The following is a 17,514-nucleotide window of genomic DNA, read 5'->3' on the forward strand; positions in this document are numbered from 1 at the left end:
TCTTACACTGCTTAACTGAGCTGTTGATGAAAAACAAGTGCACTTGTGAAAATCAGCAGCCACAGTCAAAACTGCACATGCAGTACCTGGTTTTAAAAATAACACTATATGCTGATTTTGGAGGAATAAAATCTATTTATTAATACAAATTAATTGTAACTCTGGTAAATGACTTGATACCACTCTGGACAGCTTTATAAGTGAACTCTATTAATTATGTGATTCTGTTAAAATGAGTTGGGTTTCATAATGGAACAGAAGACCAAAAAGCACAGAAAGTGTAGTTATGCTTTCATATTATATTCAACACTAGGCCCTCACCAAGTCTGCTGCGTTTCACTGTGGTTGCATGTACATAAGTGCACACATTGTGTGTTGTTATTTAACACACGTAGAAATAAAATGCAGCTCAATAGATAACACAGGGAATTATCTGTCTTAGTTTCATCCAAGATGGCAAGAAATAGGTTTATATATACACCAAACTTAATCTGTGGAACTTACTGACTTGAGATGAATTTGAGGACAAAACCGTCCGTAGATCATTATAAAAGGTTTTAATGTTTCTACTAATAACAGGAATACTTAGATTGAAAACTAAATAAATTAGAAGTTGCAACGGTTGTGTTTCAAACTGAACTATGAGAATAGGAAGGATGATATTCTGGTGACAAGTTGTGCTATTGTTGGGTTTCTTGCATCAAGTAAAACATTTCAAACTTGTTGCTGCCAAAGGCTTTGGATGGATCTCTGGTTTGGTTCATTATGCTAAGTTCTCAGTTCCTAGCTAGATGTGCTATGGTGTACAAAGTCCCTTTAAAGCAAAGATTCTTTAATTTTTTGCAGCTTTTCCTCACTTCAGAAAATTGTGGGATGTTCTGTGCCCCACTGAGTGGCTCCCACCTTTTCGTTCCCTACATGTCAGTGATGCAGAGAGCTAGAGAGCACACAGCATGTCCACCTGGGCTCCACACCTTTGAAGGTGCTGCAGGGTGCGGTGGGTTTACATGTTGAGATCAATTGCTGTAGGGGATTACAGAAACAGTGTTTATTATCCTTCTGAAATCAGAGGGATTATAATACTAAAAAACTTGACTAGATTGAATGAAAATCAAGCTCAGAGTTTATCTGAAGTATTCTCTTGCAAATTTTATTTTTAATTTTATGGTAGGTTCCGTTAGAATCCAGTCTGTAGCAAAAAAACCTAAACCCACTAATTGCTTGTTAGGAAATGCGCTGTAATTCCTTTGTTAGCTTAGCAGTTTTGTAGCAATTGGAATAGCTGAACTATCATTATCAAGATTAAAAACAATGTTCTACATAAACCCTTAGTAGAATGAAGTATTCTGTTTAAAAATCTTCCTCTACCGACAATGAAGTCTATTTTTCACTAGCCATAAGAAAATAAGTATTTTGATCTGCTAATAAAGTTCCAATCTTTCACTGCTCTAATATGCTGGTTACAAGAATTTTCTTTCTCTCTGTTAATAGACTGAAGACATTAAAGAGATAGCCCGGAAGACACAAGCCCTGCCAAAGGTGAACACTAAAAGGCAGCGAATTGTAATCTTTACCCAGGGGAAAGACGACACTGTAATGGCTACAGGTATATTTTTCATGTCTTTGTTTGCTTTCCAGTTAAGCAACAACAAATTCTGGTTTTACCTATTACAACTGTTAAATGGTAGGCAGAGCATTTGCCTTTTGATGTGAGTGTTTCTCATTTCTGTTATGCGTCTCATTGTTTTAAGATTCTGAATTTGAGAAGTTAATATTTCACAAGAATGCCTGAGAATTTAGTTCTGAACATGTGAAGTATTTCTGTATAACACAGATCTAAAATATTGATCCAGTTGGTTTTGCTCAGATTTTATGACTTGAGATTTTATCTGTGTAGCCATCTTTGCTGCAAACAAGAACACACTATGCCTGCTGAGAACAGCTGTGCAACAGTATAGTATATTTAAACATTTGTGAAAAGGAGGAAGTGAAATCCAGTACTAAGTGAATTTCCAGGCTTTTTTGCTTTGAGCAGAAAGCTCACTTCAAGCTTTTCTCAGCTGTCTGCTCTTCTATTCTCAAAGGAATATGTGAGAAAAAGGTGTTCTAGCAGGGATACAAGTAGTTTGTGCTGTCGAAATTGATGATGTACGACACACAGATTTAAGCATTATAAACACGACTGCCTACCTTTTGACAGTCTCTTTAATTTTGTCCACCTATGCTTCTAGACTAAATAAAGCTATTAAAAACATGTGCTGTGGTGAGCCACTGTAGTCATTCATTCCTGCACAAGGTAAGTTATTAGTCAAGGTTGAATTCCTCCTTTGGAAATCAAGTGAAGTTGAGGAAGCTTTTCACCTGAGGGACCAGTGCTTACTCATACAATATTTGCCTCAAAATCAGAACTTGCTTCAGCCTGTGGCTGCAAGGCCAGGCACTAAGTAGGTATGTCACTGGTGTATAGATCATTCTCAGCAGCAGTTAGAGTGATTTCTCCGATAGTTTGCTCCTTCCTGTATTTTGTTGGCTACAAACTGATTTAAAGGCAATAGAAAGCAGTCACTGAGAGTTGTATGTGTATCTCGCTGAATAATGATGAAAGCATTGCTTCCAGAATGTTACTGCATTATGTGAATGGCCCATATGGAGGCACTCCACTGGAGTATTGTACAGTTGGCTGAAAAATAGCAGTGTAAAAATGTTTTTATACATGAGATAGTAATAGTGGTAGTAAACCTAAATCTTACATGTAACCCTCCTGTGCTCTTATTTAATTTTCACTATGTGCTTATTTTATTCTTCAAACTGGAGTTGTTAACAAATCCATTAATCCATTCTTTGATATTTTTACAACTGGGGGCTTATTTGAGGAATGACACTTGCTAATCTTAGCTGTTTGTTTGCTATTAAGTGAACTTAAATTAGAGAATGCACTTTATATGCATGATAAATGCAAGATGGATAGGGACTGTATGCAATGGTGTCAGCTACAAAAGCAAACATGATAAATGTTAAGGCAGTTTTGAGCCGTGGGATAAGCTATTTGGTGCACGAGCATAGCTGAATCTCTTTGCTATGTTGTTATTCATGGCAGCCAAATAAATGTCAATAATAAAAGAGAATTAAAGATTTTCATTTCCCAGAGGCAGTCCTCTAATACAGCTTGATCTTTCATTTCATTTGTAATTCGTTCTCATGTCAGGATGCAATCATTTGCCAGGCTCTGTGTGTCATGTTAAGTCATTTAATAATGATTAAGAACATAAAAATGTTTGGCCTGTGGGGCAATTCTCAAAAGAGATACCGATTTGTTATTGTTTTCCCCCTTCTTCCATCCTTTGGTATGGATCATCTTTTTCCCACCTCTTCACATTAAAATAATAATGAAAGGAGGAAAACGTGTCCCTTAATTTAGCATATGATGATACCACACAATGGCGCGGAGTACTATTAACGCTTAATTCAGCACCAATTAGGTCTTGTTGTGCTTTCCTTCAGTGGAAAGTGTAAAATGTTTCTAAATGATCTTTGAAAGACTTGCTGTATTTCAGAGTAGTTGCCAGTATAAAATTCATTTCCACTTTCTAATACACAGGGTAAGAGTAAGCTTTTGAAAGTGTCTGCCTTCACTGTTGCCCTAGGAGTAGAAGCAGGTGCCTTGGACTGGACTGTTCTATGAAGAAACACAATAAACAGTGTCTTACCTATCTCAACCTAGGCATTATACAGTGAGAAAGACAGCACAGTAAGAGCATCCCTACCAGACATCTATTTCCTCAGTTAAATACAGCCTCTGCCTACTGTCCTGTACAAGGCTGCCATGGAGCTAAGATGAGAAAGGCTGGATTACAAGAGTAGGAGTGCACCTCTTTGGTGGGTTACATACAAGTTGAGTGATAACCAGAGAATGGAAATAATGAGGGGATCCACTTCAGTGCAGCTTTGGTTGGAAGGAGAGGAAATGAGGCAGATAAAAAGGATTATTGCAGGTTCCCAGAAAACAGAAGTATCAGTAAGTACTTGAGGAGTAGAGCATAGAACAGGAAGGTACAGATCGTTACCAAAATAAAAGAAAGGTTGACCAAGAATTTCAGAGCATAGAATCTGATAGACTGAGACAGCTAAAAAGCCCACTTCCTTCAGGGATCTGTCCTAGCCCTAAAGCGAGGTTGTTGAATCAGTATGTGAATTGCTGCTGATCACCCACCATTGTTTTAATGCCCACCAAAATCATTGGTGGCTCACCTGTAGAAGGCCATGAACTGTGGCTGCTCAGGCACTGATTGACAAGCAATGAGGCCCACACAGCTGGAGCAGATCGTGAAAATGGTAGGAAATAACTGCATCAGCCATCTCAGTCCAAGCCATTCCCATTTATCAGTCCAAATTCCTAATCTGTCTGAATTATTTGATTTTTTCAGAGAAAAAATGTCTCTATCATGGAGCACATTGGGTTTTTCTGCTGTCTATTCTTATCTCCTCCATCACAGTACTCCAGCCCCAAGGCTCCTTTCCTCTCCCCTTCCTTCCTGTTCTCTGTCAGTAGGAATAATTGCAAGAAAAAGGCAATCTCATATTCAAACTGAGTGTGATCAGTATGTTTTATAGGAAGGAAAGGAGTGTTTGGGATTGGCACACAGACACTGTGGTAGATTAAATGTTGACTAAATTAACTGTCAGCTTCTAACAAGGCTTCTCAGAGCATGCGATCAATGCCTAAAGTTCTCCTGTTCGTGCCATTCGGATGCATTTTCCTCTGACATCAAAGTTTATTTTTCTACTGAAAAATTTAAAGACATTGGAGCTTCTTAATGACTGTAAGAACTACAAGATGACACAAATGCTATAACTGTCTCTAACATCTGTCCCCAAAATGGCTGAATTTCAACAAAACTCTCCTGAAAAAAAAGTAACCCGAGAGGTACACCTCTGGTGAAGCCTTGCAGTAAGAGGACTATGGCTTGGGAAAGATAGTAGCAAATGAAAATAGCATCAATGAACTTGCTTACTGAGGAAAGTTTGTTTGAGGAATAATATTGGTTAATGTCTTGTGTGGATGCCTTTTGGCCATAGAGGGAATTGCTTGGCTGTTGGACCCACTACCACAACCTGGCTCCATCCGCTCTGAATTTGACTCCAGGTTCCTGAGTTTGCGGGATACATTCATTTCATTTTTCAACACTCTCTTCTGTAACCAAAGAAAATATGTAGGCAAGGAAGGAAGGGAAGGGCTGATGAACATCTCCAGTCTCCTGATTTCAGCAGCTGGGGCTTTTCATAAACACACCAAAAATCACAAACTCTGACGTTATATGTCACATCTATTTGTGTGCTATATCATTTGTCAGAATCAACTGCTCTGAAAACTATCCATTTTTACAGAGTTGCTCATAACGTTTTTAAACAAATTACTTTAAGTCTGATACATTCTGTGACTAGTCTTCGCCCAAAGGGAAATCTTTGGAAAGTCTGAGCAAAATCAGTTTGACAATGGAGAATCAATTTAATAGTGAAATATTTGCATAATTCAAAAACAGCTGAAGCTACAAACTTTAAACTTAGCTAGTTTTATAGCTTTAATAGAGGAAAGAAAAACAGTCCAAATGTAAAGAAAATCACTTCAGCATTTTTCAAGTTATGAATGATGAAATCTGGCATGTTCAGACCTGAACATAGAATGTTCAGGTTTTTCCTCCCCAGTGTTTGCAAGACCACCTCTGTTAAGGGCACATTTGTAATAGACTCATTTGTTAGAAAATGGCAGTAGTAAATAAATGAATTTTTAAGGATTTGAACATTAAAACCACCAAAGTTAGGGTTTACTGAGTTAATGACACTGCTTACATCTTCTTCAGTTTGTCGATGGATGGCATGAGAGTGTTTCAGGAAATGTACTGGCTTTGAAATACAATGTGGTAGAATGAGAAGGGTCTCCCTTAATAATCCTGAAATGCACCTAACATAAAGTATACACTGAAGTCGTTTGGGGAACTTCTACTTGTTATTACTGCATGTTATTTAATCAGTTCCATAAATTACACAGCATATGCTATATGGCCAGATTAATATGGAACAACAAAGCTTGCAATGTTACCAAATTTTAGAGCCCACTACCAAGCTTTTGATGTTAGAGTAATATTAGGTATTTGCTCTCTGTTATCTGAAACAGGGTATTGAGCTAAATGGATTTTGGTGTAAGTCAGTACAGCCGTTCTCAAAGTGATGTATGTACATACATTCACAAATTAAGAGTTTCTATGCATTTGAATGGAACCAAAACGTGGTCTAAATGAATATAGCAACAGAAGAATGGAGAGTCTGTATTTACAAATGAGGAAACTTCTTGGATGTTAAAATCATTTAAAAGGAGAGTTTTAAAACTGACGTTTAAGCATATAACAGTCTAAACAGAGGTCAGTAGTTCTTTTTTGTCAGGTTGTGCTGCAATCATAGACCACCATGTTACCTTATCTATAAAACGAAGAAGTATTTATTACTATTGACACTGCTGACTTTTTACGGTGGGTCTGTTTGCAGCTCCTCTTTCTGTAAATTACTCTGGATTGTTTGTTTGCAAGAAGCAAGAAAAAGTACTTTTCCCTTAGGTCTCCTAGCTTTCATTCTCAGCTTTCCAGACAGGAAAAATCTTGACTTGCTCTTTTTATCAGACAGCCTTCCTGTGTGTTTGCACAAACAAAGTCACGTCTTGAATGTGCAGTTGGGTTATATTAAAATGCATTCTCTTTTTCACATGATTTCATAGCTTTACTATCCCCTCTCCTGTCATATTCACAAATGTAAAGTAAAATTTAAATACTAAAAATGGATTTAAGAAAAAAGGAAATTTTGGTCTGCTAGTCACACAACAAAGAAGCCAAAAGCCCAACAGAATTATTTTTAGTTTAGTTGTGACTTAGGAGGCACAAAACCTAAATTAATAATGAACCTTTGTTGATAGGGATTAATGAATAGCAAATCTGGTAATACCTTCTGTAACTGAGACCACTCATGATTTCATGCTGTGTGGGAGAGGAGATCTGAGCATTTTATTAGACAGCTGAAACACATTATTAAAACCTACATTCCTGGACACCTGTATCTTAACTGGAATTAAAGGTCAGTAATTTCACCTCAGAGAATGCATATATCTATATAACTATAGGCATATAAGTAAACATATATTTATATGTGTAAGTAATGTGCACGTGTGTTTTCATTAATTTCGTATCAATTTAAAGAAAAGAGTATCTTTTTTAGTCTAATGTAATAACATGTCACTTTGGCCCAGCAATTAAGAGTAAAGTCAGGAAATTCCCATTTCTTGCTTAATCACTAGCAACAAGGAATTTTCAAGGCAAAACTTCACCTTTCATTAAATGTAGCCTGAATCTCAGGTGCTACAATTAATTTACATTCTGGCATTCCAACGAAAAGTTGCTTCTTCAGCTATGAAAAATATGTTTGCTGGCAATAAATAGGGGTCCCTATCCCACACCTTAGGACTTGTCAATATTTCCTCTTACACAGAAGAATTCGTTTCTCAAATACAAATATGTAGACCTAGGAAGTCAATTTTTGTACCATAAGCCTAAAAGGAATTCTTGGAGATGTAACTGTTAATACACTGCTCCACTGGTGGTGTAATAGGAATTTATGTGATGCTGGCGAAGCAATGTGGAGTGGAAAAGGGGAGCAACACTGGGTCAGTCCAAAGGTCCATCTAACCTAATGTCTGCATGTGTAGTAGTGGGTGCTTGTAAAAACTGTTTGGATTCAGCCACTTAAGAGCATTATTGGCTATCTCCCTCTTCTTGTATTGCAATGAGCAGTCAGTAATCATTCCAAATACAACAAACTCCAGGGAACTCTTGCTTGTTTCTCCTTCATCAGTCTTTTCTTCCAGACTCTCTTCCTATTTTGTTTGCTTGTTCTGTAATTGTGACAACCCTGCTACCCTTCCCTACATCTTTTCTCAATTCTGCTATACCCTTATGAGGGGGTCACTAGAATGTTCAACATGAATGAGAAGTTTACAAAGTGATGTGATTTTTTTCTCTCCTTTGTTCTTCTTTCCTCATAATATTTCCTCACATTTTATTTGCTCTTCTGGCTGTCATTTTCATGTTGTAACTTCTTTTTCTTTATAGTATGGTAAGAGGTGGTTTAGAACCCATCACTGTGTATTTAAAAGTGGATTTTTTCTTCATGAGTGAACCATTTTAATAAAGATTGACAAATGATTTTATAGTATGGGATGCTTTTGCAATCCTTCACACTCAACATTTGGTTTTACTACCCTAAACGAGTTTAAACCAAGATGACGTTCAGGATACCGAAGAGCTCTTCTTGGAAGCACTACACATAGCTGAAGATGCTGTCTGTAGCAGGCAGGCACAATTAACATCAAAACAGGCCTTGTATGGGTACTAGTGAATACTGGTGTCAGTGTGGGTACATAGAGCTCAGGAACTGCAGTAGGAAACAAGGCAGGAGGACACTATGGTACCTGCAAACCATACTGGATTCAATTAATGCAGAGCCTCACTTCAGGCCATGTTTTATTTCTATTTTCCATCTGGCAATGAAGTCTGCAGTTCTCAGGCTGGAAGGAAAGTTACTTCAGCATCAGCTGAAGTATATATATATGTATATATGTATATATGTGTGTGTATATATATATATATAGTAGAATTATGTCTGCTAATCAAGATCAAAGAATAAAGAGACAAGTCTATGAGTATATTATCAAAAAATAAATGGTCTTTTTGGCATCTTACATTTTGGAAACCAACAGTTATATCATAGAATTATGCTAAAAGAATAGTGAGACTGCAGAATCAGTCATTCAGCACATAGGAAGCACTGGAACTAATGACAGCCTTCCAAATTGAGTTTATGCTGCTTGGTGGACTTGTTATAGATACAACTTTGTTGAGGTTATCCCCTATTTTCTGAAAATGACACCTCGCTGAGCACCAAGTGTGAAGTTCTGATGATGTCTTTTCAGCCACTGTTTTTGCAGCTATAATGTTAAGAAAGTCTAGAACTGTAGTATCGCCTTTCATGTAGAGCAATCATTCTGTAAACTTTTCAAGTTCAACTTTGTTTCAAGTTCAGAATTCTCCTTTTCTGTGCACACATTCTGTGTTGCCGCAATATCCTGTGTTGTATGCTACCCATTTCTCCTTTAAAACATGTGGTTCCATGAACTGAAATCTGAAACACGTGGCTTAAAGGGTTGCAGTGCATAGGCTTCTTCCCTTCTGACAGTTGGGTTAAAATTGTTCTCATAGAGCAGCTATTTTATGTAATCAGTCAAAAAGTAAGTTTTTTTGCCACGCATTCAACTCTCAGTAGTTGTTAAGAAATATCTTTTCTCTTTACCTTGATTTGGTGTGATTATTTTTCTCATGCTAAGAAATTAAATGTATACCTTGTTCAGCAGGTTTTGTAATAGATCAATAATTTGTTGGCTTAACTTTTTTTTTTTTTCCTGTGGAAACATGGGAAGATCAATGTCTATAGTGCCCTAGGTCATGATCAATACTTTTAATAAAACTTCCTTTTCCTTTTTTTTATTTTTATTTTTTATTATTATTTTTTTACCTTTGTACAGTTTCGCCTTTATTAATGAGCCCTTCCTTTAGTTTCAGACCATTAATGGTTTTCAGATAATGTCATACTGCCCAAGGTCAAGGCCAGTTTGAACTTATAACTCTACTTATCAGTGATTAAATCTATTGCATGGGCTTAGATGTGTTAGGAGACATAAGGGTTCGAAGCACTGCTTTGTAGGGATTCTAAAGAAAACAAAGCCTCAACCTTTTGAGAGGACTACACATCAAGGCTATTCTCATTTCCTTGGTAAACAAATAACAGTTGTCTTATTTATCTCAGGTAACATCACAGGTAACTGCTATAGCCTTGACTGCTTCTCAATTAGTTATGAAATGCTCCATTTTGAGTTTTATAATATTAAACTGCTCATTTTGCAACATGAATTTGAAATGAGATAGCCTATCTTTCGCTGAAAATACAAATGGGAAGCTAGTAACTTATCAAAGTATGTGTTATCAGCTCGTGTGCTTGCAGAGAATATGATACTATTGTCTCTGAGGCTCAGCCTGGTGTCTTCTGAAATCAATGGAAAGATCTCATTAACTTCATTGGGTATTGATTATGGCCATGGAGAACTTGAAATGCTCATGAATATAAATGGTTTATACATAAGCACATGTCTTTTTGTGTGCTGTACCTTGTCTGCAATGTCTTGATTCAATTTTTGTAGTCTACCTAGAGGTTATACAAAAAAAGAACTGTACGTACGCTGAGAGATTTTATGACACGTCTTACCTTAAGGTGTCTTCTTTGCTGTCTGTTACAAATGAGGCGCATAAAAAACTGGACCCTTTGACCGCTGGCAGCTAGACAGGGTATCTTCTGTGGAAGATCTTTTTTTCTATTGTTTTGGCAGTTTTCGCCTTTATTTTTTTGTTAGGCAGCAGTTCACTTCACAGTAAATCATCACAGAGGAGTTTCAACAGCATAATCTCCACTCAGAAGGTGCCCTACAGACTCTGATAGCCTATCATCTTTAATTTAGAGATTTTATTTCCCATCTTGTGATTACAGTTGAATGAACATTGTAGAAAAGTTTAGATTGTAGCTATCCATGGCATGCTTTTGCCTTAAATGATGGAACTTAGGTTTTCAAGGCTCTAATCTTCACCAGCTCAAATAGTCACTATTCAATAATTGCATAGAGTGGAAGGAGAGTAAAATATGGGTATGTATGGTGACCCTGGAAGGAAATTAACTGTAGGAACTGACCCTTTGATTAGAAGTTTCTCTGCTGTAGCATTCAGTCTCAGGCAATAGAAGTTGTGGTAAATAGATGGCTGAGTAAAAGACAAATTCTTATATCCAGAGAGGTAGAGCAGAGATGCTGGGTAGTGGACAAGTGGACAAGTGGAAAAGTGGACAAAGAGGAGGGTTCATGGAGTCCTGCTTCACCTGACTTTGGGGATTTAGGATACAATTTGTGCAAGGCAGCAAAACATTTAGAACTAACACTGGAGCCAGGAAGAGCATGAGTACATTGGAATTCATCAAAATGGTTAATTGTGTGCAGGTGGAATTGTGAGGTTTTATGATCAGTTTGGCTCAATGATTTCCACAGTAAGTTTTATAGGTAAAACAAAGTGGGAATGATTTAAATCCCATTGTGAAAAGTAAAATGTTACTCATTGTGTACCATACCGGTGACCTGGCCTTGACACAACTGAGCGTAACACGGGTTATGATGTGGCAGTTTAGACATAAGCCTTCAATGCCACAAAAATAAATTTTACGTAGTTGATCCTATTTAAATCAAAGCAGGCTTCAGCTTACTTCCACTTTGTTTTGTTTATTAGAGTACAGAAAGCCAGTAAAATAAGCAGACCTGACTTAAAGCACATACAGACAGCAGATTCAGTAAACATAGCAAACTTGAATGATTTTTATATTATTAGGTTTTGGCTTTACCTACCAAATGACTTAATAATAATATTTCTTTAAAAAGAATACAGACACTTGTCAGAAACCGGATTTGGAGTTTGGAAGGTGACTCCCCGTGATTTTATTTGCTGTGCTCTGCTACCCTGAGCCCACCCGGCCCCTTGTAATCCATCCTGATTCCTGCAGTCAAAACTAAATCAGAGAGGAGTCCGTGGAACCAAATATTTATATCCCTTGTAATCTGACACTGTGATATTGTACTGGGAACCTGAAAAGATGCCAGACCATGCTTTGTGGCTATTGTGCAGCAATTGATCATGAATGAAACTGCAGAACTCGATTCCAAATTGTTGGCTTTCTAAATTTGATAATAAGTACATTTCCTGATAGAATATAAAAGTGCAATAAAGTGTGCATGCCCTCTTTTTCCTCCTCATCCGTCCAATTGCAGAGTGCTCTTTCTTCAGTATATTGTCAGTGCTGACAAGTGAATAAGAATTTGAGGAGCAGTTGGCTACCAAGTGATGGCAAATTTTAAGGTTATGCAAATTGTGCCAGTACAGCCCAGCTTGTTTCAGACCTCTTTTCTCTATTATCATATCAATTGAGTCAGCTCATAGTAGACAAAGCAAGGTTATGGGAACCACCTAGAGCATCATGCACCATTAAACATCAATGCAGCATACATGAACATCTGCAACAACGATCTTATTAACAGAGGGCATAACGGAAGGCAATAAACAGCTTTCTTAGTCACTTAATTGTAAAAAATTTAATAACCTAATACTTGCATTATTTATCAATAGCAAGTTGGCCCAAAATTATGCAGTTGTGGTGAATTAGATTGTACTGCCTATTGCACACTGTGAATTACCACAGAAATATGAGAATTCATCTGAGAGCAGTTAACACCGTAGTTAGTAGAGCGCTAATACAATTTTCTTTCACCTCTGGCACATGATGGGATATAGGTGTCTGCCTTTTGTAGTGTCATTTTTGTATTTGGCTAAAAATAAATATGAAAAACCTAAAAATCATTTTTTAATTTCCTGCTCATCTTGACATATGAAACTTTTGAAAAAATCAAGCTTGATTTGAAAGGTAGAACACAGAAATTATGAAGTAATCTTTGTGTGCTCACTTCAAACAGATGATTAGTGAAACAAAGCATAGCATGTTAGATGTTCATCCTGCAAATGCATGTCGGCTCCTGGGCAGCCACTGCACTGAGCTAGATGTGAGCACGTGGAGCTGTGGCATCCAGTGGCCTAGGAAGTGAGTACAGAAATTAAAATAAGTTAGAATTTGAAGGTAAAGACAAATGAAATTCAGTTCTTCAGGGTCAGGTTAGGGCTGGCCACAGGGAGAGAGGCTGGGCAGGGCAGGCAGGAGGTGGGCACTGCAAGAGGACAACACTACTTCTTTGAATGCAGTCTGCACGAGCAGAACATAGGGGCATCCATCAGTGTTTATCTCTGTCATGGGAGATGGTTTCTGCAGCTGATTTGGTGGAGATGACTCCTTCATTTAGGGCCAAATTTCTTTTCTAGGATTGCGTAACTTTCATTGAAGTTAGTGGTGTTGCTCTGTTTTTTGGTTTGTTTTTAAGAGCAGCATATTCCCCCATTGAGATTAGAACAAATCTCAGCCTACACTGCAGTGGCATCTCATAACGGAAGTAAACCCTGCAAAGCCTGAAAAAATTCATTTAGTAAGCAAGTTCCATTCTTCAAAACTAAATAAGTAGCCTAGGGAGATCTTAATTATAGGCAATAGAGAATTTAGAAATACAGCATGAGAAATAAAAAAAAGCTTGGAAAAAATTCTCTATCTGAGCTCTGAGTTAAAGGACTGAAAAATTAAATTTTCTACATGTTATTTGAGTATTTAAAAGCAATTTAAATTTCTAAAATTTCTGTGGCATATCTACCTCAGCGATGTCCAGCTGGCATCTAGTTCATTAAAGAAAAAAAAAAAAGGAGAAATATGTTTATACATTAGCTTATTTATAGTAATGTTTCTAAGGAAGACTCTCTTTCACTTTGATGGACTGATTCTATTTATGAAACTAAATATAAATTCACCCAGAAGAAAAAGCTCCTTCAGAACTGCTCTGTGGTGACCTAATGCTCACTCCTTCTCTTTTCAGTCTTACTGATGCTCAAGTAAAAGAGAAATGCCTTGGGCCCATTTCTGCCTCCACTGACGACCCGTGTTTCTCAGATTATCATGTAGCATAAACAAAGCTGTCATGTAACATGGCATTTATTTAAATGATGTGATTTCTGTGTTCACCACTGTGAAACTGAGGTATCGCTAAGAAAGCTTGCAAGTTTTGACAGGTGTGTTTGCTGCATTAGGGCAATATGCTTAATGTGTGAGTAATGTAAGGCATAATGCAGCAATTGTCTTGCTCAAAACCAGGTTATAATGTGTTTTTCTTCTTTTTGTTTTAGCCAATGCCCTGATAAGTTTTGGGCTGAGATTGCTTTGACCAGATAACAGATAGATATTTGTATGAAAATTCTCCCACAGGGGTGTTTGGACGGTCCGGCTGTGCAGTGGTTTCATGTCTACCTCTGGAATGGCATGGAATGGAGGACAGTCATTGTGCATTCTTGCTAGTGTGTGGATCAGGGCAAACAGTAACTGCAATGCACGGTCTGCTTTCCTAACTGAAAGGTACTTCATTTTTACAAGCAGACAAGTTTCGGAAGGTTTAAGAACTTCTGTGAGCTAGAACATGAGTCACGTAACTTGGGCGTACGTATGTGAGGTATTTGCATTAGACATTGAAAATTGAAATTTCAGCCATCATTTGCATTTCCCGAGTTTCCTGTTATTGGATAGAAGTAGAGATTTGTTTGTATCCCGAATGCCATATATGGCTCAAAAAGTAGTAGTATTTGGGGTTGGGGTTAAGTTAGTATTCTTACTTACAATGATGAAGAATTATGTGTATTGATCAAACCAAATCATGTGGGTCTTGCAGGTCAGGAACAGAGCTCTATGTTTGGTGGTATCCAAGGCCAGCGTGTTTTTATGCCAAGCTGTACTTTACTGGGGCATTAGCCTCATCGCTCCTTTCATTTATTGTAACCCATCTCTTCTTTCTTCAGGGCTTATTTTGACGTGTTTTATATGGCAAACCTTTTCTTAATTTTGATGTCTATGTCTTCATTCTCTTTGCCTTTCCCAAGTCTTCGCCCCCTCTCCTGATGCAGAGATCCCAGGAAGCTCTTCAGCTCTGAGCCCTACCTTATGTCCCCAGCAGCCGCTCAGCCAGAGGAGCGCGTTTTCTGGCAGCTCAGTGGGCGCAGTTTCAGCTCACTCTGAAATCTGTGCCTAGCGGGCAAATGGCAATGCTCATGTGTGCTCGGAAAGGCTTCCTCAACAGAGTTCATTGCCATTCTAAACTTTAAACATTGTGACACATGCCAGAAAAATTCAGCGGCTTGTTCTTTAGGGAAGTTTTTCCATATATGTATGTATGCATTTATTTATTTATTTAAACCCACGTGAAACAAAACTGCGGTGTTTCTGTTGACCTCCACTCGATCCCCCATCTTTACACACAGCCATAGTGTTTTGTTTACTTGCACAAACAAAGTTATTCCATGTGAGAAATAAAGCAGAACTTGAGCTCCTGTCATTGGCAGTGATTGTACAGACAATAAAAAAGGCGGAGTGGCTCCCACACCTTCCATAAGGTAAACAAAACACATTAGGGCCTTTAAAAGCTATTGGTAAGTCATTATTTATGCTGTTACTTCTTTAACAGTTGTAACCAGACAGAGAATTCTGGGTCGTATCATATGCTGGAGTAAATCACAGGTTGTTTCAGAGGAGCGGCGCTGACTTGCCAGGAGGGCAGACTGAGGCACACGTAGGTGCAAGTGGCTATGCAATGAGTGCAAGAATATTCTTTAATTTTACATCATTTCTAATAGCTAATGTGTATGGGTTCCTCTGGAGGAACCTTGTTTTCCCTATTAACTCCAATCTTACAGATCATACATAAATGCTACAAATATGACTTCTGAATAAAAATACTTTGGCTAAATAATGGAGTAGCGCATGTGTCTGGGCGGAGATATAAAAGCAAGACAAGTCTCGATGAATATCTTGGGTTAACTTTACCTCCTCTGAGAGAGGGGAAGTGGGGTCTGCACACTGTTGTTTCCCATAGATACTCTTATATGATTGCGAGTAGAACCTCCAAAACCTTTGGCATCATATTCCTCCTCTGTTTCTACTGCAAGTAAGTTGCCTGTGAGGGACAGTTCTTTGCATCCTGGCCAACATAACTATATACACTTACTTTTGCCTAGCGAGCTGCAAGAATTGTAGCCTAATTGCTCTATTTGGGTGTTATATTATGGAAATAAATTCATATTTGTATTAATTTTATCATACCATACGCATATAAATGCATGATAGACAATGACTATTCTTTGACTTGTTTTGACTAACATTGTTCATTATACCTATAAAGGCTTAACTTCTTCACTATTTGCTGTAATAAAGCTTTCTTGGCTACATCTTGAATTTGTTAGAATACAGCATCATTTGTTGTGTATTATTACAATATTTGATTAGAAAATCTGAAAGCATGTGGCTGACTTATGTCTTGCTTGTTAGACTATTTAACTCCATTGACTTACACAAATAAATTCCTTATTTTTCTGACAAGCTCTTCAGAGGCGGAACAATGCACAGAAATAGATGGAGAAGAGGGAGCTGCTGGCATGCAAAGCAAGGCAAACTTAACATGCACACAGAGAGTGCCGGGGGGCTGCAGTGCTCATACCATACAGCTATCTGAAGGTCCCAGCCTGAAAATGCAGGATCTCGGTCTGTTGCCTTGAAGTGACAGGTTGAATCAACGCTGCCAGATTTGAAATACATCAGCACTGGAAGTTGTAAGGATTTCTAACTGGGCACTCAGTGCCCAGCACCTCACCCCATGCTGCCTTGCAGCTGTGGACAGTGCTGTGCTGATAGAGGTGGGAAAATTACAGCATCTATTTGATTTACATTTCAGGTGTGATATCTCTTTGTGAAATGCAGCAACAGCAGTAGTTCCTACTATAGGTAAAACAGGAGGAAATGTTATTATACTACTGATTGTAGAAGATTCATTAATGTGGTGAAGAAGGTTCAGAGGCTTAGAGCCGTTAGGCTTCTAGTTTCTTCTCCTGCAGAGAGGTAACAGCTCAGAATCAGCCAGACTGGCATGGGTTTGTTCCAAATACTTTTCTCATTACTTCTTACCTTATAGCTGTCCAAAGACATTTATAGGTTTTGAGCTTAGGTTTCTACATTCTCTTAAGTTCTTCCTGTCCTTTTTTTTCTTCCCCTTTCTTTTTATCTGTTTTTGGCCCCTGATCTAAAGAAAATGAGAGAGGATGGGGGTGGGAAGGAGATGGGACAGCATTCTGTTTCACAGTTGTTCCTTTTTTTTTTTTTTTTTTTTTTACAAGTTGAAGCTTACAAAAGAAAAATGAATTTGTCTCCATCTTGTAAGCATCTGTACTACCACTATCAGCCCACGGATCAAAAGCTTATTTGAGGAAGTAGCTAGTCATTTTTGTATATATTTTAGGATTCCCTTCTTCCTTTTATTTTATTTTCATACAGAATTAAGGGCACTCTAACACGTTGCCCATAAGTGTTCTGTTACAGGTAATTAAATGTAAGTTTACACATTTAATCTACTTTTAAGAGCAAGAGAGACTGGTAAATGACCCAGTTAAAGAAAGTACTCAGCCTAATTGGATGTAATGATTGCTTGCTGGTGTTTATTACTGTACTAAGGGTAGATGTGTAGTCTGTGATTCTAATTTGTTTTAAAAACAGACCTGGAATATTTGCAGCTATCATCAGAGTTTGACTGTTGCAGTTAACATCACAAACAAGGTTTGTGTTCAGCTAGAATGGGAGGAGCAGTGTATGTTCAGTTAATATTGCTCCCCAATTGTTACCTCTCCAGACTCATACCCACAAAAATAG

At 37.8% G+C, this 17,514-nt stretch overlaps 1 protein-coding gene across 3 annotated transcripts in view; it reads left to right on the forward strand.

Moving 5' to 3' along the window:
- Positions 1 to 17,514, forward strand: part of ADK (adenosine kinase) — a 269,224-nt gene that overhangs the window by 229,642 nt on the left and 22,068 nt on the right. For all 3 annotated transcript variants that reach the window (XM_052678245.1, XM_052678247.1, XM_052678246.1), the window contains one exon: positions 1,492 to 1,606. In XM_052678245.1, coding sequence (XP_052534205.1) covers positions 1,492 to 1,606 — 115 coding nt within the window. The remainder of the gene's footprint in view (positions 1 to 1,491; positions 1,607 to 17,514) is intronic.

This window comes from Tympanuchus pallidicinctus, unplaced genomic scaffold (assembly GCF_026119805.1).
Source record: "Tympanuchus pallidicinctus isolate F22 unplaced genomic scaffold, pur_lepc_1.0 scaffold16, whole genome shotgun sequence".
NCBI classification, from domain to species: domain Eukaryota; kingdom Metazoa; phylum Chordata; class Aves; order Galliformes; family Phasianidae; genus Tympanuchus; species Tympanuchus pallidicinctus.